At 37.9% G+C, this 24,063-nt stretch overlaps 1 protein-coding gene across 2 annotated transcripts; it reads left to right on the forward strand.

Annotated features, from left to right (window-relative positions):
- The first annotated feature begins 1,139 nt into the window (after positions 1-1,139).
- On the forward strand, positions 1,140-22,984 carry LOC139739698 (lysosomal amino acid transporter 1 homolog). 2 transcript variants are annotated; one of them, XM_071650309.1, is made up of 8 exons: positions 1,140-1,217; positions 8,021-8,245; positions 8,902-9,031; positions 10,645-10,744; positions 14,444-14,676; positions 18,730-18,816; positions 20,410-20,580; positions 22,849-22,984. In XM_071650309.1, exons 2-8 carry the CDS (start codon positions 8,028-8,030, stop codon positions 22,951-22,953), a joined length of 1,044 nt encoding a protein of 347 aa, XP_071506410.1. In that variant the 5' UTR covers positions 1,140-1,217; positions 8,021-8,027; the 3' UTR covers positions 22,954-22,984. The 2 variants fall into 2 exon arrangements, with proteins under 2 accessions (XP_071506410.1, XP_071506409.1); XM_071650308.1 differs by lacking the exon at positions 1,140-1,217 and having other exon boundaries at positions 7,873-8,245.
- Positions 22,985-24,063: the final 1,079 nt, after the last annotated feature.

Here is a 24,063-nt window from a genome sequence, read left to right on the forward strand (position 1 = left end):
TTGATAATTACGATGAACCTGCATTTTGACATGGCTTCACAACCTATTGCGTGATTATATTTTGATATTGAGAATAATTATGTATATTACTTTTTCAAAGCACTCAGTGTTTAATATTATAATAATCATACGTATGCTTTTGTGTTGAAAATGAAAATGAATAAACGAAATACAAAGAGATAAATCATTGATATTATTAGTCATAATGATTATAGAGGTGATGTAAATATCAGAACAATCTAAGCTTTATTTTTCACATCAAATCAATGCAGTCTTGTAACTATAGCTAGTATCACCGGCATTAGATGGGGGAAGGGATTAAAGTCGATGCAAGAAAACTAAAAAGTAGATTGTTAATGTTTTTGTGTGAAAGCAATATATAGGAAAGTTGTGAGGTGATCTAATGTGGTCTAATTTTCATGGGAGTTTGCTTAAAAAAATGTTCGGTTATTATTCGGTTAAGATTTAATTAATGTTTGTCGATTTTGATTTATTCTGTTTGTCATAGCATACTTTTTTTTAATCGAAACTGGCAATTTAAGCATAATGTGTGGAATGGTTATTGCCCATTTGAGTGAGGACTTGGTGTGATGCTTGAAAGGAAGGATGACGTCCGGCGAGAACACTGAATGATGATGGATGACTTATTGTCCAATATTGTTTATTGATTGTTTAATTGTTTCGTTTATTCATTAGTGAACAAACTGCACTGTATAATACACTTATATAATGTGACTCGAATGCAGTCTGTCATTCTCTTGATATGTATACATGTCACTGTCAGTTTACCAGTAAGTATTTTTGTTGTATCCACAGTGGGAGGGTCTGGTCTAACCAAGGAGGTACCGGACCGGAGGTAAGACTACGTACGTTATTGTGAAAGGGTCTCGTGACCACTTCAGAGGTCACATGATGAACAAAGTCAGGAAACCATAAACACTCCCTTCGTACGCGATTTTGGTGCGAGGTGCATGACCGCAGTACGAAACGGTGCGGCCGCGGCAGTAGTTCGAACGTCGCGGGACTTGTCTTTCGTTGACTGGCAGTCGGGTATCGGCCGCGAAATTACGTAGAGAACCAACAGACAGCTAGCTATATCTCGTTCGGGCCGCCGAAGCACGTAGACATCAGTTAGACATTGCCAGTGTAAACTAGTTTTATTGCTGTGGCGTGGAACTTGTCGTCGAAGTTCATCTCAGTGGCAGATTCCAGGAAAGGTAAATATATCATCGGCTTATTACGGATTGAATTAATGTTTGAATTGAAGTAATTATTGCTTTGAATCAATATGAGTAAAGACAGAGAGAGTGAGAGAAGAAAGCAAGGACTCGACGGACGAGAGTGGTGGCGGGCTAACTGCGACCAGCCCCAACACGTAGTGTTGGGGCTGCGCATTGTAGCAGACATGATCATGACAGGCGAAGTATAGCGCCTAAAAATCAATATGAAATCGCAAAAATTCCGCAATATGAAGACTTACAGGTGAAGATGTAATGTTGAAGACTGACTGCGTTCAACTTTTGGTTCTGGTAATAGTCCCTTTCTGCTCGGTTTGATGAGTTAAATGCGACTCGGTCGAGAGGAACTCGGGAGAACTACATCTTATACAGTAAATGGATTTGAGATTTGTGCGCATGCGCTGGCAATCAAGTCGTGTAGCTTTGTGGCAAGGCCTTATCATACTGTTGGCAAACCCTCTCGCTGTATATTGCGTTGCTTTCTGGGTGGGTGCGCGCGCGCTGGCATTGTCAGAAGGCTAAACGCATTGCGACTCCGCCAGCACATGAATATTTACGTGCGCAGTGTACTGCATACTGATTTCGAAAATGGTGAATGGGATGGGGAGCTAGGACTACGGACCCGTATATGGCCGTGAAAAAAACGTTTTTTCAAGATCATTGGACCAATGTGAACAAGAACAAGGTGAACGAAGGGTATTAATTAGATAAGAATCTTATGTATACTATAAAAGTTCGTTTTTTCCTCGTGATATTCGAAACCTGCGGAGGTGCGAAAATCTGTGACAGACTGTGTATGTTTTTCAAGCTTACCGATATAGCACTCTATTGACTCAGGACGCTCCCACAGTGTGTAACTGTGTATACGGAGCGTCCCGGGGTTAGTGGCGGGCCAGTTACAGTGCCAGTAAGTTTACCATGTTTACGTTCAGTACAATGCAGTACCAGTAGGTCAGTAGTCTGTAGGTTTCTGCTAGAAGTGTTACTCTTTAAATGTAAACTGCAAAAACGCGTAGTACAGTACCGTACCAGTTTTAAGTTTACATCACTTCTTCAGAGAGAGTAGAACTACCTCGAGATCTAGTTTCACTACAGTAGTGTGCTTATAATAATTCATTATAAATAAATCATTGTTAAAGGCAATGTTATGATTACATGAAGATGTCTACTCGAGTCTTGTTAACAATGTTATTCTTGTTAGAATCTAAAAGTGTAGGATGTACTTTAACTGGACTAATGGTAGGACTAACGTTAGTGGTTATGTTTATTTCTTCCCATTTGTTTTGTTGCTGTTTCGATACTGCTCTGGATCTTTTCAGCTACATAGCCATAAATAGCATTAGACACCCAATCTACTCACAAATGCCAAAGAAGATGAAGGTTCCACTTTGTCACATCTTCAACAAGTGTAAATTTAAACAGTTAAATATCATTGTGGAGTTGAATGGCCTTGAGCACTTGTCCTCATTTTAAAATGACAAGTTGGTCCTACTACTAGCACTTCTTCTAAGTGCCTAGACAGAATCTCTCTGTTTGGAGGAGTTTTATAAACATTTAAAAGAAATTGACAGTTCTCCTCCAGAGAGAGATTCCATGAAACCAGTCATCTCCAAGGAACATTATCCCTGCCGATAATTACAGACTGACTGATCTTTTGGTGTAGTGCGTAGTGGAGTATCTAGACCCTCTAGTAGGCTCAATAGTCACAGGCTTATCATGTGTTATACAGTATTCAGAGTTGTTTCTATTCATTCGGCCTACAGGTCCACATCAAACATTTACTGATTTAGTATTGTTGCACTTTCTTTTAAAAAAAAGATAATGTTTATTAGTGATTAATGATATTCAATGGCAATGTGGATTGCTTTAACAATTAAAAAAAAAGAAGAAGAAATGCCCTTGCCTATTTGAGAGCTCTCTGTTGCCAATAATGATATAGCATTGACTTGATGACTAAACTAATTTCAGATGATATCAATGCATTTCAAAGAAATAAAATGTGTTCTTACAGTAAAATATTTACCTAATTGACTGCTTGTACAGAATTTTGATGCAAAGGCCAAAGCAAAGATTAGTGAAGATTTTTCCTTGTATTTTGAAGATTTGTTGGGCAGACAGTAAACACAGCATGACAATTTTTGTACCAGTGAGTTTTCGATCATGTAGCATCCACCAACACTACAGATGAATTTGACCCCATACATGATGTCATTGTCATGTACCAGACGTTGCTCAAGCCTAGTTTTCATGCTAATAACTTAATATTTCATATTTCATTTCATGTCCCAGATAGAAACAGTTTCTTGTTGATACTGAGGAACTTTAATACAAATGTGTGCAAACATGTTGCATCATGACAGGCTAACTTATTCTATTTCCTGTACCAATGATTGATACTCAGCCAGATAGTAAGGCTATTCCTGTAAATGAATGATAGTAAGGCTGTCACCATTTGATAAAAAATACAGTTATTCCAGTTTGCCAGATGCCATGTTAGGGGGTTATGCTGTCGATCGTTACAAATGTTTTGTAATGGCCTGACCTTGCTCAGATTTTCATCAATTTCTTGTTTGTGTATGTACAGTACTAATATTGTCTTGTGAGCAAAATCCCTTGTAACGCTTGCTCTAAATGAATGGAAAAGAGATTTTTTTTGAGATGGTTGTAGTGCTGCTCAGCATTTTAGCCCTCAGGAGACATCAAGGACATAGGTTCATGTTAACCCGTTGAGGATGGGCTGATTTTGCTACAACACGCATTTCCCATAGACAGGGCTGCACATTGGCGCCGGTCCGACGGTCAAAGACCGGCAAAAGTCACCGTCGGACCGGTAACTTTTCAGGAAATCCACAAGTTACCGGTCCGACATGACCAGCAAAAAAAAGCATTGGTGGGGTCAGTAGAAAGAAAAAGAGCAGCCCCGTTCAGGGAGAAACAGAATGCAAGATATCGCACTGTTCAACAAGTTTTACGCAAGTTTTCGTTTATGTCTACCGGTGCAATTTGTACAGTAAAACATATATATTAGTTTTGAACACTAGCAGTCGACCAGTTATTCGCGCTCGCTTGCGCATTTGGCGCTGCTCACGCACTGCCATGCAACGCAATACATGCAAAGCACACGATGCAAAGCATGTACAGTGTAACTGCGTTTCGTTTGCTTGCGATCGGCGGTCATGCCAGACAAGAAGCATTGAAAGAAGCGCACGCATTTCTGGGTCATTTTACGCATGATTTTTTAACGCAAGATCGATCCGATCCCGGCTTCGCAGCAGTGTGGCACTTATGTAATAACTAATTTACTTGTGTCGATTTTTAGAAAAAGTAAAAAGACATTCGATATTCAGCGATACAGTAAATGGATCTGATTGCGTTTATTTTCATTTTACACAGTCATTTCACAAATGAATATTTTCATTCGTTCAGAATGGTCTCATAATGAAGATAGGCGCAAAAAGGATCACGAAATCGGCCCTTCCGTGTACTTTTTAAGAACGCATGCACAAAATGTGAAGAGATAATACTAGGGAGAAAAAAAAATCATGAAATCATCGCAGTCCCGCTTACATATTTGAGGTAGAAATCGTCCCAAAAAGGATCATGAATTCCACCGGCCGCGTCGTATCTTTCAGAAGCTTACTTACGAAATGCGAAGAGATTACAGAGGAGAAAAAAACAGAAACAAATAAAGGACACATTTCGTGAGTGCATCATAGATGATAACAGCTGAATAACAGTTCATAAAATCAACGCAATCCCGTTGAAATTTGAGAAAATAATAGGCGAAAAAAGGATCTTGAATTCAGTCCTGCATGCCGTGTTGGTTATCAAAAACGCATGCACAAATGCGACAAGATTATCGGGAGAAAATAAAAAAAAACCCACATTTTTACCCTTCTGGTGCGTGCATTATACAAAATATTACATCCGAAGTTATTCATGAAATCGCCACAATCCCGCTGATATTTGAGGTAGAAATAGGCGCAAAAAGGATCGTGAATTCGGCCGTGTCGTATACCTTTTAAGAACGCATGTAAGAAATGGGAAAAGATTAGCGGGAGAAAAATAAAGGACACATTTTCACCCCTTTTGGCGCTTGCATCATATAGATTACAGCCGAATAGTAATTCAGGAAAATTTCGCAATCCCGTTGGAATTTGAGTAAACAATAATAGGCGCAAAAAGAATCTCGAATTCGGCCCTGCATGCAGTGTATAATTTTGAAAACGCATGCACAAATGCGTAGAAATTATCGGGAGAAAAATAAAGAACGCATTTTCAACCCTTCTGGTGCATGTATCACAAAAGATTACATCCGAAATAATTAATGACATATCGCAATCCCGCTGATATTTGATGCAGAAATATAGGCGCTAAAAGGATCGTGAATTCGGCCGTGACGTATAGGCATGTATACGCAATGCGAAGTGATTATTGGGTGAAAAATTCAGGACACATTTCAACCCCTTTTGGCCCGTGCATCATAAAGATTACAGCCGAATAATAATTCATGAAATCATCGCAATCCCGTTGAAGTTTGAGGAAACGATAGGCGCAAAAGAATCATGATTTTTGGCCGTGTCGTGTATCTTTTTAGAACTCATTTACGAAATGCGAAGAGTTTATCGGGGAAAAATAAAGGACACATTTTCAACCCCTTTTGGCGCGTGTATCATAAAAGATTACATCCGAAGTCATACATGAAATCATGGCAATCCCGCTGATATTTGAGGTAGAAATAGGCGCAAAAAGGATCGTGAATTCGGCCGTGTCGTATAGGTACCTTTCAAGAACGCATTATACGGAATGCGAAGAGATTATGGGGAGAAAAATAAAGAGCGCATTTTCAACCATTCTAGCTGATGCGTGCATCACAAAAGATTACATCCGAAGTAATTCATGAAATCGCCACAATTCGGCTGATATTTGATGTAGAAATAGGCGCTAAAAGGATCGTGAATACGGCCGTGACGTGTAGGCATGTACGCAATGACAAGTGATTATTGGGTGAAAAATACAGGACACATTTTCAACTCCTTTTGGCCCGTGCATCATAAAGATTACAGCCGAATGATAATTCATGAAATCATCGCAATCCCGTTGAAGGTTGAGGAAACAATAGGCGCAATGAGAATCATGATTATTGGCCGTGTCATATATCTTTTAAGAACGCATTTACGAATGCGAAGAGTTTATCGCGGAAAATAAAGGACACATTTTCAACCCCTTTTGGCGCGTGTATCATAAAAGATTACAGCCGAAGTAATTCATAAAATCATCGCAATCCCGCTGATATTTGAGGTAGAAATAGGCGCAAAAAGGATCGTGAATTCGGCCGTGTCGTATACCGGTACCTTTCAAGAACGCATGTAGGGAATGAGAAGAGATTATGGGGAGAACAATAAAGAACGCATTTTCAACCATTCTAGCCGGTGCGTGCATCACAAAAAGTTACATCCGAAGTAATTAATGAAATCGCCACAATTCCACTGATATTTGAGGTAGAAATATAAAGCGCAAAAAGTATCATGAATTCGGCCGTGTGGAACATCTTTTAAGAACGCACTTACGAAATTCGAAGAGTTTATCGGGAAAAAATAAAGGATACATTTTCAACCCCTTTTGGCGCGTGCATCATAAAAGATTACAGCCGAAGTAATTTATGAAATCGCCACAATCCCGCTGATATTTGAGGTAGAAATAGGCGCAAAAAGTATCATGAATTCGGCCACGTGGTGCATCTTATGAGAACGCACTTGCGAAATTCGAAGAGTTTATCGGGAAAAAAATAAAGGACACATTTTCAACCCCTTTTGGCGCGTGTATCAGAAAATATTACAGCCGAAGTAATTTATGAAATCATCACAATCCCGCTAATATTTGAGGTGGAAATGGGCGCTAAAAGGATTGCGAATTCGGCCCTGCATGTCGTGTACCTTTCAAGAACGCATGCACAAATGCGAATATATAGATTATCGGGAGAAAAATAAAGAACCCCTTGTAGCGCGTGCATCAGAAAATATCACAGCTAAAATAATTCATTAAATCGTCGCAATCCAACTGACCATCAAGATCAGGTTACGCAGCAAGTTCGTGCGCCGATGTTTAGAAAAAGTCACAAACGCATTTGATACAATCTGATTTTGTTCATTATCAGTTTACACTGTAATTCGCAAACAAACATTCTATTTTTTCCTATTTTTTTTTATTTCTTGTGCAACAAATAATGCAAGTTTTACCCAAAAAAAATATTAATCTGTAAAATGTACATGGGTTTGGGGGGGGGGGGGGGTAAAACGTCCATAAAAAACAAGAAAATAAGTTTGCGAGTCATTTATTGTTTTTTTATGTTGTCGTTGTTGACCGGTAAATTTTCTGTTCGGACCGGTAAAAAATGGTAAAACAGAGCATTTACCGGTCCGACAGAGACAGGTTGGACCGGCAGAAAAAATGGGTTAGTGTGCAGCCCTGCCATAGACACTTGCCCGAGTATACTCGGAACTCGTCTTCAATAGGTTTGAAATAGATGTGCAATGTTATATGTGAAAAATGATACACAGTATGTGTCAAGCTGCTGCGTATCCAGATACCTGGTACTGTATTAGGGGTAGAGATGTTGATATATTTACGCAACATTTTTGAAATGCTTCTTGTGTGCATGCACTGCACAGATGAGTGAAGACATCAGATGGTAAATATTTAAACATAAACATGAAATCACATTCTCATGTAAATATTTATAATTTGGAGAAGATTGTGGCATATAATTTACCTTTCTCCAGCACCATAATGGATGATATAACACCACTGAAGCTGCTGTCAGTAGACCTGGGGTATGGGACAAATTTCTACGGCTCCGGTGTGAAGCACGAGAACTGCTCAGCAGAACCTGACCATGTGCCGTGGGTGTGGAACATTTTCAGGGAGTGCGTGACGGACTCCATGGAGTATGCTGGCTTCATTCTTGGCCTTGCGCAAATTTTATGCTGGATTGTGGTTTTCTTTCCGTAAGTATGCACCCACCTTTCACCATTTGTAGTGTTGGTTTTTTTTTAGGGGGGGGGGGGGGAGAGGGGTGATCAAATGCAATAACATGAATAACAACATAATTATTGATGTACGCTATATGAAAAAAAAACAAATATGAAACAGCGACTGTATGAAATTCTTGCAGTTGCTCTATTGTCATCTTTGTTGCCACCACCACAATCACCAGTTACGGGAAAAGAAATTAGCGGATTAACCCCTAGTAATTGGAGTGGGCTTCTTGAGTGTGGTTGCAACTCACAGATACCTTTTGATGATAATCATGTTTGAAAAATTATAAACAAGTAGCCAAAATTCTTGTGTGAAGAACAGTTCATATCATTAGATTGATATTTGTTGAATAAAAAATCAACCCCCCCCCCAAAAAAAAAGAAAGAAAGAAAAGAAACTCAATGTCAGGGGCTCTTCATTTCCAGCAGTTACAGAGGGTCTTATTTATGTGTTATATGAGTTTAATATGAAAGAAACATTATGCAGATTTTGCTCTAATGTGCTCTTTTTCTTTCATTGATTGTAATCAGTTTCTATGCCACCTGTCTGTAATATCTGCCTGTTTGCATTCTACTTTACTCACATACCAGTATCTGCCTGTTCACTTTACTTTACTCACCTCAAGGCAATTCTACGAGAACTACAAGCGGGGCAAGATGGACGAGGCCATAGCGCCCTCGTTCCTCATACTGTGGATGATGGGCGATATGTCCAATATGTTGGGGTGTATTCTAGCCAAACAGCTTGCCACTCAGGTGAGATGTAATGTTATGTTGATTGCGAATATGAAAAAAAGTCTCTAAGAAACTTCTGCGCTTGTGCTCTTGAGACAATGAAAATACGTGACCCGCTATAACAAAAGGATACAAAAGTCGGGGGAGGTCGAATTTCTAAAAATGACATGACATTATTCCCTTACTCTTCTGCTTTAATTTCATACATAACACGACTCATAAAAGTAGTCAGTTTCGGAGATACCAACGATTTTATGAGATTATGTTGAGTGGTCTAAGAAATCAGCATTTTGAGTATAAAACCACCTTCAAAGTTTTCCTTCCGACGCAATTGTGATCAAGGGGAGGTAAGACAGTTTTGCGGCGCTTAATCCAAATCTTCGGACACATTACTGTTCGTTAAAAGTCGGACAATCATGGCTCAGGAAATGCTAATTTCTTGCTTCTTCTTTGGTCATCTTGCTTCAAAATTTTGGCAGATGATAGACAATACAATTAGACTACAAAATTAGGCCAAAACAGAAATTTGATGGTTTTGACTGATTTTGATAATCTGACTTCAAACTCGATTTCCTCGGCTCATCCTTCAGCGAATTTCGGACCTTTTTTTGTTGTGGCGGCTCACATATGCTCTTATTGTGGGTAATAAATTTCACTGGTTGATTTAAAAATGGTGCTTTTAATGAATAGATTTGATGCTTTCATATGAGATCCATGCAGACAAGCCAAGGACTCAAAATATTCAAAATTTGTTTTGTACGGATAAATGCAATAAAGATATCTTAAGTTATATGTCAGGCATATCACTGACTCTGAAAGGCATGTAGATGTCATGTATTTCATGAGGAGAGGAAAATATTTGACAAAAATGATCTAGGCATCCAGGTTATGAAATATTGGCTCTGAATCTACATCATGGGGAAATAGATCTTGAATATCACAACAGTTTACTGTTGCAGGAAAATAGACTGAAATCTCAAATATTTTGAAACAAGAGGCAATTGTTTTACAGTCCAAATACCTTGTAGGATTAATCAGAGTGCCAGTGATTATCAATGACTCGTTTAAAAGTGATTTATTTTTAGTTTCACAAAGATATATCCAATCTCTAAACCATTAGATTCTGTTTAATGACCAAACCTCATCCCAAGAAGGATCTTTAGGTATCCACGAGTAGCATATCCTCTTCATATTTATGTTCCTGACGTAGTAATTGTATATGATTTTGAACTCTTGCTTTCGTTAAAAATGGATGTTACTCTTTATGACATCATATATATCAAAATAACTATTATACATTGTGTCAGAAAAGCTTAGTCATATCACATAGCTGTATTCATCGATAGAACTTTAAATCATTTGCTGGAATCTGTAATGTTTTACGGCCATTATAGAAACTTCACATGTAACATTTTTTCACACATATTATGACACCTCGTTTCACCTCCCTGGAACAATTCACTGAAACTCATCTGAGGTAGAAAAAAAAATGCATTTCCTGCTGAGATGTGTCTTGTACACACTTTGTAGAAGTAATTCATGATTTTGATGGTACTTTTGTTGTATTTTACAGTAGTTTGATGTTTTCATGTCGATAACAAGTCTTGATTTTGCTTTGTTTTCTGACTCCATAGCTTGCCACAGCTGCCTATTACATTCTCATGGATGTAATCATCATTTCCCAGTTTGTCTACTATTACATCAAGAACAAAAGGAAAAGAGTTCCAATTGCAGGTAAGAAGTAAAAAAAAAAAAATGTCGTTGTTGAAAATTGAAATGTTTGAAAGTAATCTTTCTTGTACTTTTGTGATTTGTTGATTTGTGTTTGGGGCTTGCTAATGATTTGTTTATTGAAGTAATATTTAGGAAAAAGGTGATGTTCGACTCATTCGTATATTTGTGTCACCATATTTGTGTCATCTTGAGAACATTTATCATGATTTTGCAAGAAAACAAACCCTTGTATCTGTGCATATATTGTTATGTTTGAAAAACTGCTAGAGCATAAGCATTTGTATGGATACATGTTTATCAAGTTCCTGGGGACAAAACATCAGTTTTACCTTTATCGTAATATGTTTGTCACATTAATCACCTGACCGTTGGTTTGTGTGTGAAATTTGTGCCTATTTGACTCATTGGCACATAAAGGGTTAATCTCTCCATCCTGCATACACTTGTAATTGTAAGATGCAAGGAAGCCATTGCCAAACTCAGAACCCAACATCATTGTCAGTGATCAAAGTAGTCAATTGAGACTGCCAAGGGTACCAGCAGACTCAGGCAACAGGTCAAACAATGAAGGGATTACAGGATACACACTGGACAGTGAGATGGCCAGCACAAGCCCTTTCACCCCTGCCTGGCATTGATCCACCCTTGTGCATGGTGATGGTATCTTGACCCCTGATCCCATCTCGACCCCTAATCTCTTCTCGACCTCTAATCCTGCTTGAAGTTGAATGCCCAGTATGGGTTCAAGTTGCAGAGAACAAAAGGGTACCAGCAGACTCAGGCAACAGGTCAAACAATGAAGGGATTACAGGATACACACTGGACAGTGAGATGGCCAGCACAAGCCCTTTCACCCCTGCCTGGCATTGATCCACCCTTGTGCATGGTGATGGTATCTTGACCCCTGATCCCATCTCGACCCCTAATCTCTTCTCGACCTCTAATCCTGCTTGAAGTTGAATGCCCAGTATGGGTTCAAGTTGCAGAGAACAAAACACAAGTTCTCTCTTTGAGCCCTCCTCCTCAATGAGTTCTAAAGAGAGATCAGTTAAGAATGAACTCCTCTACCAGTGTAATAATAGGCCTCTATCTGTAAGCCTGTATTCTTTGCCTTTAGCTTTCAAGCCATGGTGTTACACTAGCTTTCAATACATACATCAAGCCATGGTTTTAGCTTTCAATACATGTATACATACTGATGAGTCTTGGGTCAACCAGTTGCATGTATGTTTTGTTGCAGTGGAGATAAACCTGTGTGTACATTATGTATATCAAACGTATAAAACATAGTTTAAGAAAGTAAGTGTTCACATTAGGGCAGGGACCAAGGGGATGTGGTGGTAGGGACTTTGGAGACTGCAAGAACCCCACTTCTCAACAAAAACAAAGGTACTAAATAGATTTGAAAAAAAAAAGATAAAAAAGCCAACAGTAACAACCAACAAAACAACAACAAAAAAAAAGAGAATTTTGTGTAGTTTGCATGCTTGTACATTTGGTTTTGATCAATCTTCTTGTTTTTACCAAGAGAGGGACAAGACTAATTGAAGTGTCTCCAATGAAGTGGAAGATAAAAAAACACAAACAAACAGTGTGCTCGTTTTAGAATTCAGTGCGATCAACACTATGCAACAGGCCTAAAAGCAAGAGTTCATTGAGTTTGAAGGCAATTCAAATGAAATTTGGCCCACCAGTTTGTCTTGATGTATTGCTGTGCCAGCCACACTTTAAGAGTGACTTAAAGTGAGTGTCTATCATATCAATGCATGCATTTCAATTTGTACATTTTTGTAGAGAGGTAAAAGGTGCTTTTACCATTGTAACTATACATACATTTGTACTATGGTGAGGTAGCAAAGGGAATCTTGCAGGACAAACAACTCTCCTCCTTTTTTTAAAGCATTTTAACTAAAAATTTGGCAACCCAGTTGGTCTTGAGGCATCCAGTTTTCAAGAGTGGCTAAAAATGGAGGGCTTTCATAACGACGTTTAATGGCGAAAAAATAAGGGGAAACCCTGTGAAGAGTCTACTTCCAAAGTCTATTTGGAAGTCTCATTTGCCATAATTACAATCCTTTCTCAAGAAAAATTGTGGGAATGGGACATTAATTACTTTCAATTATATTTTCATGCATAGAAAAGGGGCATATTGTTCATATCATATATCATACCATTTAGTTTAGGATTGCATCAGTAAAAGAACATGCTTTGTTAGAGTTAAGCCAAATTCTCTGACCAGACGCTTTTTTTTTTTCATAGCTGGGTTGTTTGTATATGCATGAAAAGAAGGACAAATTCGTTCAAATTTTCAAAGAATAATGTGAAGAAAAAATCATGAAATTCTCATTACTTTCACAATAAAGAGATCATTATTAATCGACCCGGGCATATACAATGAACTAACCTTTCACTGTATCCTGTTATATGTTTAACCACTCAACATTTAGACCTGCATTTTGTATTTAATAGTTTTCTTGCAACAGGGTCAAACAGATTTCGTTCCTTAATGACTTCCACGACCAATAGTACATTGTACCCCGGTCAGGGAAGGATAATAAGTGTTAGTTTGCTTTCCTTTCCTTGTACTCTTATACAGATGTTTATTTGATACATATGATGTGTGAAACTTGTCTCTGGTGATCAGTGATTATGGGATAACATAAAACATGCCTGATGAGACAGAAGCCATTAGTACATATGTTGTAATGATTTTGAAAAGCAGTAAGCCCAGTCATGAAAGTAGAAGGATAATTATTCATCATTTTGTAGGGAAATATCAGGATCTTATGGAGCTGCTGAGTGAATTATGTCAAGTTCTGGTCTGTCATGTTTTCAAAGATATTTGTTTGTAACGTATACTTTAACCATGTAAATATATCAAAACAAAATATACTTGATATTGTACATAATGTGTAGTTGTCTGTAATATTTATATTGTCTTTACAACATTACAAGAGTACACATATCCCATGCAAAATTAGAAATGAAACAGTCTTCAATTTATATTTTCCAACAGCATTAGTAATGAGTTTCAGTTGTTGAAATGATTGGAGAACAAGTGTGAAGGTCATTTCACTTTACTTTTGCTATTTGAAGAAATGTATTGCTGGTTATTTGTAAGCAATATTTCTATCAAATTCAAATGGTCTTATGAAACAAATCTAGACAAGGAGAAATGGGCAAACCACTGAATTATCTGTGAAGTAGATAGGAGCCTTGCCTGACATAGTTACCACATTTTACTGAAATCTGGAATACTCTGATTGTAATGGCATTCTCTTTTCTGACAGTGATGAACATAATTTTTTTACTAATGATAATCACTCACCTTCATTAAGAGAGTTTAGAATATCATGCCTTTGTGATGTTTACTGTTTGTAAATTTAAGTCATCATGTTGTATCAAATCAAGGCTAGTGCTTACTCTAGCCATTCGCATCCATTTACTCTAAGTTTACTGCTAGAGTAATCCATGAAGCAACAGAATGGTTCAGTGTTTAGGTGTAAGCAAGGTTTCAATTTTATTTAGAATATCAGGGAGAATCTATGGAACATACTTAGCAATACCTGAGTATCACAAAAAGTGTACTAAATTGATAAGAGTGTAATGAGAGAAGATAAAAGAATTGATTTGTGATTTTGCGTGTAAACTCATGTCACTATCTCGCAAGTTTGCTTCATTCTCTGATTCCATTTACAGAGGCTTCACATGAACACCCGTCAATTCAGTCGCTGTCAAATCCCTCGCATGTCATCTACTGCTGTGGCTTCCTCTTCTCAACCAGTCTTCTCATGTCGTTACCATGGCAACAGGGCCAGGCCTCCTCCCATCACATACAATCCCATCATGCCGCAGGACGGTCGCTGCTCTCAGTCGGCAGGGACGACGGTTGTATACAGTATTACCGCCACACGCAGGATTGTATATTCACTGTAAGTAATTCTAAAGGCCTTGCGTTTCACTGTTACCCCCGTTCCACTGATCATCAAAAGCTCATCTTATCTCCAATACAAAATGTCTACATACCAGATGTCAACATTTGGGCAGTGAGTTAGTTCAGTCAGCATGTCTGCCTCGTGATACAAAGGATCTTGGTTCGATACCAGGTGGGATCCCACTGAGTAATGTTGTGTGTAATCATGCTGTCCCTTCTAGTAAGTGGCAAAACACTCTGTCCCTCAGATAGGATGTAAAATGGAGGTCTTGTGTGTGAGAGTCACAACTTATGCATATTGTATCCAGATCTTGCTTCATTTGTTCATCGCAGAGAGCATGGTGTTTAACCAGGTAAAGTAATCCCACCTTACATCCAACTGGACCCCATGGAAGACCAACTATTGAAGCTATTGGGCTATGGAGCTGTCTTCTCAGATGGAAATGAAACAAACAAAATGAAAAAAAAAAAAACAAACATCAATGGGAGGTACAAAGACACTACACTCTGGCAGTAAATATCCTTGTTTGTACATAAAATGAACATCAATTTTTCTCCTTTTTAAATAAAACTTTCACAGTTTGGATTCCACCCTTTCTCTGTTTTAAATGTCAATTTGGAAACATAGTGGCAAGTGCATGCAAAGCACTGTGTTTAATTTTTATATCCCTTTCAAATTTTCCAGTGATTTCTTCTTGTAGTCCTCTCAAGTCAGTTGTTTAAGTGAACATAAGGTGCATATATAGTATGTGTCAGTTCACACACCACTCCGTCTCTGTGTACATGGAGTCAACAAATCCACTGTGCTTGAATTCTGAATTGTGCAAACTTAGAAATGTTTTTTTTTTTTTGTCAATTTTGTAAGCACTCTGAACCTTATGGGAAGAGTATACTGAATATCAGTTTTAATGTATTGTATTGTAGTGCCTGACTCTCTCCAATAGCCTCAGGCAAACTGCACTGATTTCTCTGATTTCACCTCTCGCATGCTTCATATGGTAGCTACCAAGTACTCAAGTACAATTGCAGTATACCACGTGACTTCTTTACATTTAGCAGACACACCACGTGGTAGCAGCTCAGTCACATGCTATGATATAGAGAGGATGTGAGATAGATACCAAGTATGACCCGAGGGCATCCTGCTTGTTGTTTCCTTTTTTTAATGGAGATAAATTTATCAGATCTACGACAGCAGCCTCCTTTCAGGGATACATTACCAGTGGTCGAGGTCTGAGCGGCTGAAGGCTTTGTTAGCGCTATCTAATCAGTTTTTAAACGCATCAAGTGTGGGTGAGAAAGGCTAATGAGTATGCACATTCTTCTTGAGTGCACATGTATGATAGTGAAGTGAATGTGTTGTGAATAGAATGAGACCAAAGGTGAAGGTACATGACATGTTTACAAGTATGTCAACTTATCACTCTGTAATTGGGCATACCTCTGATATTTCCTCCATGTACTTTAGTCTGAAGAGGGCCTCAAGGGTGTCAGCATAGCTCTAATGATGTATCAGATTAACCTCCTTTTCTGTTTTGTAGTATTGCAGGGTCGTGAGAGTTCAGAGTTTAATCTGATTTCATACTTTTTTCACTCTGCCCAAAACCCACTTTTTAGATCTTTTGCTATTCAAATGCATTGAAATATTGAGAATTTAAGGCACTTCAGACTTTTTGATCGATAAGTTTCGGATTTCTTTCAGACTTTTTTTTTTTTCTGCAAGTACTCTCACACTCCTACAAATGTGAATACACTGTCAATAGTGACAATTTGTGTTTACATTGATGATAGACAGCTCTTAACTCTTTATGTGCCATGGTGGAAACCCCCTGTGTGCCACGTTATTCTGAGACACGAAAGTAGTCATGCTGTGAGAAAGAATTCTGTTTTTCCAGTCTATACAACTTCTGCCAATTTCTGTTAAGCTGGACATGATAGTGAGCAAAGTTGAAGAGGAATGCCAAACTTTGCTTTGATATAAATTGTATGACAGATCTACTTCTATTAATTTTTTTAATGACCAGTTGCTACATTACTGTAAAGGCATGACTTTTGCACATGAAATCATGAGAAAAACTTTAATAGAATTTACATGAATATTTAGTTGGGAACACCTCTAGATAGTCAATCACCACATAGATTGCAAGCTGTATGTAAAAGGAACAAAAGCGTGAGAAAAGCTTTCATTGTACCGCGGGGTTAGGCGATTTATCGATTGGTTTAAGCGGATTAGTGTGTTTGAGCGGAATATGCGAAGTTGGCACGCCGTCGACTGAGTGGGACGTGCAAACATGGCACATAAAGAGTTAAAAATTGAAAATTATTTTCTAATTTGGTTGTTTCTCTCATTGTAACCACCAAAGTAAAGACAAGATTCCTGTCAATTTTTCAGTCTTATGAAGAAGATAATTAACAATTATGGTGGTCCATTGGGTGTTTTAGCATGCCACAGCAATATGCAAGCATTTTTGCACAACATCTTTTAAAAATATGTAACATTCTATGCACTGTGCCTAAAATTTGTGACATGCTGGCAAAGAACTTTTGCTGTTGAGTCACATGTGTCAGCAAACGTAGAAACACACAACTGTATTTGCCACGCTGTGTTCAGTAATCCTTGAATGTGTTAATTAAATAAGACATCATGATTAGCAAGTGACATACATTGTTGTATGTAGGTCACTTCCTGTAAAGACTGAGAAAGGAGGTCATTGGGGACTTGTGGTCTGAATCACTGATTACACTTATTCCCATAACTGGTTTATGTTCTGGATTATGAACCAGTGTTATAAGAATGAAATCACAAATCAACCTGCATGAAGGATGATATGAAAATCCTGGACTGCAGTTCTTACAAGTTTATATATATTAGTTTTGATACAATGTATTTTTTTTTTACTGCAGTAGAAAAAGTTACAGATGTTGAGACTACAGCTTTAACTCTTTATGTGCCATGGTGGAAACCCCCTGTGTGCCATGTTATTCCGAGACATGAAGGTAGTCACGCTTTGAGAAAGAATTCTGTTTTTCTAACTTGTATAACCTCTACAAATTTCTGTTAGGATGGGCATAATAGTAGGCAAAGTTAAAGAGGAATGCAAACTTTGTTTCGATATAAATTATATGACGAATCTATTTTCAATTTCTCTTTCAAATGACCAGTTGCTACATTACTGTGAAGGCATGACTTTTGCACATAAAACCGTGACAGGAACTTAGAATGTACGAGCTAATCTAGTTAGGAACACCGCTTGATAGTCGATCACCACATAGAATGCAAGCTGTATATGAGAGGAACAAAAGCACGAAAAACACTTTCATTGTGCCGCGGGATTAGCAGTGATTAGCGATTTATCGATCGGTTTTGGCAGCTTTGTTTGTTGAGCAGAATATGCGAAGTTGGCACGCCGTTGACTGAGCCGGACGTGCGAACGTGGCACATAAAGAGTTAATGTTCTCCTTTTTGTAAACTCAGTAGTAGTGTGCTAGAAAGTTGAGTACTTCATGCAGTAGTGTTTCAGTTTCGAAATGCCATTGTGCTGCCAAAGAAATCAGTATTTCATATGAATACAAAAGTGTAGAAGTTGTTACCCGTTGAGGACTAGTCCCGAGTGTGCTCGGGCAGGTGTCTACGGGAAATGCGTGTTGTCGCAAAACCCGTCCGTCTTCAACGGGTTAAAATAGTATACTGTTTAGTGCTGTAGGAGAGCTCTTATAGACAGCATGATTATAGAATGCACACATACATGTTCACATGTGGACCTGGCTATGCAAGATGTGACTTTTCTTTTGAGACCATAAACAAAAATGTGCCAATTTTCAAACTTTGGAATTCAGATGTACACTGTGGAAGAATCATTTCATAGTTTGCTTCACACAGATCACATAGCTGTCATCAACTTTGATTTGAAATTTAATAGGTGACTTGAGAAAATTTCTCTTTTTCTTACAGAGTGAGTGCTGAAATAATTTATGTAATTAACATGTAATATTTAGCCACTTTCATCACCTGCTTCTTTTATGTTTTATCCATCTCTTCTTCCACCAACAGACTACACTAGACATCATTGGCTATGTATGTGGCTGCTTCTCAGGAATTTTCTATGTAGGATCAAGGGTTCCGCAGCTCATCAAGAATGTGAGTATGAATCACTGTGGAGATTAATTGTCAGTGCATCTCCTCTACTGCGTTTGTTAGCAGGAATTATAAATGGGCTTTAGAATCTCTGCAATCTGATTGGTCAGTTATCATGCATTGATCTTTTACTGATCCACACTGAGCCATGCGTCCTGTAAAATCCAAACGCATGGCCATGGGTCTGGTAAAGTCCGAAGGCATGGCTCAAGCCTTGTAGGTGTACTGGAAGCGTGATGAGGAAAAAGGTTGAATTTTCATGAATTTATGGGGCCATTTTATAAAACAAATAATGCACAGGCCTATTTCGTTGATCAATGAGAATTGGATGCTCCCATTTAACTTTGGAAACAGTCTAAAACCCACTCACTGCACTCATGGGCTTAACCCTAACTTACCTGGGGGGGGGGGGGGGCCATAATGGCCCCCCCCCCCTCGACAAATTCAGCGACCATTCCGGCGTGCAAAATTTTTTGACCGCGCCGCTCGCTGACTTTTTACTTTCAAGTCTCACGCAACTTTTGAGACCAAATTTGTCGCGCCCGGGCATACCGTTCCGAAGCCACGCCCCTTCAAAAAATTTTCGTCAACCCCAAAATCGCTCAAAAACGTGATTTTGTGTACAAAGTCAATACAAATTGTGTTTTTTCAATTAATTCATATAAAGATTCATATTTTTCATTTTAATGGCTGAAATCAATTCATTTTAGTATAATTATGCTTCAAAAAATGTGTATGACAAATTCTGTTGAAAAAAACAACAAAAACAAAAGTTCGAAAAAACACAGAAATACATAAAAAATTGATAAAACAATAAAAAACATAAGAAATTGGTTTTGATGCTGAATTTTTTTTTACACGCAAATGTTTGGAATGTCAATAGGAATATTTACACCAAAAATCAGCATTCCATAAGCTTTTATAAGCCAATTACAGATGAAAATGAGGTCTTTTGCATATATTTGCATAATTAATTGATTTAAAATAGAAAATGCAAATTTTTTGAAAATCTAACTTAGCAGTCTTGTAGATTACATCCGGCTTTATGTTCATGCAAAATTTTGCGGCGATCGCGCGATCAACGGCCGAGATCTGAAGGGGGGGCCATAATGGCCCCCCCCCCCCCCCCAGGAATTCAAGCTCGCTAAATAGCCCAGGTAAGTTAGGGTTAAACAGTTCCAAAGTTAAACTCATGCCTCCAATTCTCACTGATCCTCTTTGCCCTTTGCGTCATTTGTATAATACATGTATTAGTTCAATTTGAGAATGGTCTAAAATCCCTTGCAGTGTTTGAGCCACACATATGAAATGTGAATGTTTTCATCCTTTGATGATCTATATATTCATGGATGAATATGTCAGGTCTTTACTTTTGCACTTTCTTTTCTCTCTTTGTTATCATTCTGTGATTATGATAATGATTATCATTGTCATCATTGTTATCATGATCTTCTGTCATTGTTCTTACATTACTCAGTATCATTATTGCTATTGTCATGATCATTTGCTCGCACAATTTTAGTCACTTTTCCAGTCAGCTGTGGCGTGATACTGTTCCCCAACCTATTATCATAATGTCTTCTTGTTATTCTCAAGTTTAAGAGAAGGTCAGTGGAGGGCGTGTCCATGCTGATGTTCATCTTGACAGTCATGGGCAACATCTTCTATGGAGCATCAATTCTCATGGAGGACACATCTGTGGTCTTCGTCCTCAGACATCTTCCCTGGCTTGTGGGCAGTCTGGGAACCCTCTTCTTCGACTGCATCGTATCCTTTCCAATCTCCAATTTCCAATTTGTTTCGTCTTTGCACATTCTCTCTTGCCAAAGAAACTTGCTCTGCATAGGATTTGTGTGTGCTAGCTGTTGGAACCCTCTTTATGGAGTTTTGTAATACTTACGAGGCATTACAAATGCTTGCCACCATTCCCCTGTATGAAATTACAAATATGGTAAATATCAGTATTATCCCAGGATTGATTTTTCATGCCGAGCGGCTCAAAAACGTGTTTGCAGGTTTTTGAACTCGTGCTGCACAATTGTCAATCCATTCACAATGTGCAGAGAAGATTGTTATTATTATTATTATTATTTATTGGACCAGGTAAAGAATATAGGATACATATCATTAAAATCACAAACATGAAACAAAAACCAGAATGAACATTACAAAGGATACACTGTACTGTACACATTACACAAAATGAAAATGAAATGAATGGAGGCTACATGAGGGTCAGGGCACACAAAAGTAAATACATTTACTATTGCCCATAGGCATGTGAACCCACACATGTTGCCCCTAAGAAACATTTAACAATCATTAAAAAATTATCACTCTACCCCTGATCCCCACCCCTTAACTCCATAATCCTTATCAAACTTCAAAACATAAAAAACACTATACAATTGTGAAGATATTTTCGTGGGTTTTAGAATCTATGCGAGCCCAAAGTGGCTTGAAATAAACAAAATGAATACTACAAAAATATCTGTGTTTACAGTATCATGTCAGACTGCTCTCATGTATGAAATAATATTTGCTTTATAATACAGATGTGACCCTGCATCACAAAACTGACAAGAAGTCACCATGCATGATTTTTAGTTACGGGCAGATTCTGAAAGAGCAGACTTTTAATGATTTATAACTTAAAGTGTATCTTTGGCCCAAAAATATTTTTTGATATGTGTAAGAGCTACATTTCAGTAACCTATTACACCAAGAATCAGAAAAAAAATGTTCAATATTAGCAAAGAAAAATAAATTTAAAGTTATAAACATACCACGAAAGCCAATGGGTCTGAAAAGAAGACTATAACTTTGCTATTGTTCCCAGGTTGCCTATAATCTCTTGCTGGTTCCTTAATCCCTTGTTGGTTCCTGAGAACAAAAGAAAGTTGATAGTCTTTCCTTTCAGACTCACTGATTTAGTTCTTATTTTCTATATCAAAATATACTTTTTCTTCATTTATACGTAACATTTTTTTTTCTGATTGTTGGTGCAACAGATTACTAAAATACATCTCTTTCACATATCCAAAAATATTTTTTGACTAAAGATACACTTTAATTTAGATGGACCTCCAAACCTCTCTAAATATTAGAAAGAAAGTTCACACTCTGGAAATATGTTTACTGAAAAAAGAGGCTTTGAAGTTTAGGGTCTATTCAAGTGCTTAATCTCATCAACGTGCACTCTGTGTGATGAATAAGACCCCCCCCCCCCCCCCCAAAAAAAAAAAAAAAAAAAAAAGGATGTAAAACTCTGATAACCACAGTGAAGGGATTATCAGATTAACCTAAAATTTTACACACTCATTATTAATAAAGCACATTCTACTAATGACTGATACCAACTTTAAATGCAGTAGCAATATCTTTTCAGAAGCTGTCAGAGTTTAAAGTAACAGTGTTTAAAGTTTTTAATGAAATCTGAAAAGACCTGTAAGACATACTAAATCACACCATTCTATAAAGAATAGTGTTCAGTTAAAACTGCCAAAAATACATTTCCCATTCGTTTTATAAACCCAAACATTAGAATGTCATAGAAGTATTGCTCTTTCAGAAAATAAAAATAAAAAAACACCTAAAAATTGACTATGTTCACCAAGTTGCTCTTTATCCCGAGCTGTTCTTAGTTGTGTATGCTGCACAGCTGTCATGAAGTGCCCGTGAATGATTGCAAACAGTTTCAAAATCCTGGTTTGTATGTTTTCATGATGACCTCCCTCTGCCTCGGGGATTCTCATATTGTTTTACCCAATAGGAAAGTATAACACAAATTGTAGCCAGGTTTGGGGTTAATCGTCTGATGATATAACAGCTTGGCGAGTTGTGGCTAGTCCAGTGACACATAATGGGTTAATGTCAATCCCTTCTAAGTAGCAACGACACAGCTCCTTTAATTAAGCCTCTGTGGACCACCACTTACAGATGACACTGATGCTTGTTGCTGATTGGTACAGACAGGGTTAAACAAATTCCTTACCCTTGATTTTCCTTAACTCATCCACCCCTGACACCACTCAGATGCTCTGTCAATTTGCTGCCTTCCGATACTTTCGGACGAAGCCGATCAGGACTGAACAAGAGATAGAGGAAGACAAGAGACGATTGCTCCATGGCACCTTGTAGGACGTTACCATGACAACGGGAAACAGTATGTGTGTGTGTTGGAATTGCAGTCCTTCTTTCAGCAGTAAAAACCAATGCTGGAAGTGATAGCAAGGAATTTAGGGCCTCTGCATTGGAACCAAGTTTTTTCTATGTGTCAGTATATCATTATGAAAAGATGAGACAGAATGGTTTTAGTCTGCAGTTTACATCTGCTAAATTGTGCTTTATTTAAAGCAAAAACAAAAAACAAAAAAGTCTTTAAAAAAAAAATCGATTGAAACAGGGGTACACTACCAACTCAAACCTGGTATTATCATGACAGAAATTGTGTAGACATGAGTGCAAACTGCCTTGTAACCCGGTAAGTACCGAAAAGGTGAGAGATACTGAAGACAAACAAGTCTCCACAGTGTAGCCACTTTCATAAAGTGGGTGATTTTGTGCACTGTATACATTACAAGCCATTCTAAAAAATAAAAAAAAGGGGTTGCTGTGAACTTTTATATCATTGTGCTTTGGCCATGGCTTACAGTGTTCTTTCATTTTTCAAGGCTGTTTCTCTAATTCCAGGCAGTTTAAAGTGAGTACACATTACTCTTTATCGCTCTCTTGCTGTTTAAGTGCAACTATTTACCAAGCAATGCAGTATAGTGTCGTTTTTTATTAACTTTAGGGTATCAAATAGCAGTATTAGCAACATTGCTCTCCTTGTGATATAATCAATGCATCTTTTAGCCATCCTTTTATCTGGATTCAGGGTTCATGAGTCGCATGTTTTATTCAAATCTACTCGTTTATTATTTTGAAATGTAAAGTGTATGTTTCCTTCCCATTTTTCAAGATCAAAGTTCTTTGGAAATTGGAATACATGTGACGTCATTGATGTCTGTTGGCACAATGCTGGTGTCTCACACAGATCTTATATGATCCGAGTCCATGATTTGCTATAGGTATCAATAATAAAATAATGATAGGTGGGTATTTATAATGACCTTTACCACTCAATCTGAGTGCTCAAATAAGCCAGTTCACAGTTACAATCTGAGCATGTGCAGATAAAGGTCATTACAGACATTCTCTTGAGTGGAGAGTCACTGAGATGTTCCAAAAAAAAAAACTGGATAGCCT

This window comes from Diadema antillarum, unplaced genomic scaffold (assembly GCF_040938485.1).
Source record: "Diadema antillarum isolate AM-2024a unplaced genomic scaffold, OU_Dant_1.0 seq00000810_RagTag, whole genome shotgun sequence".
Lineage (NCBI taxonomy): Eukaryota > Metazoa > Echinodermata > Echinoidea > Diadematoida > Diadematidae > Diadema > Diadema antillarum.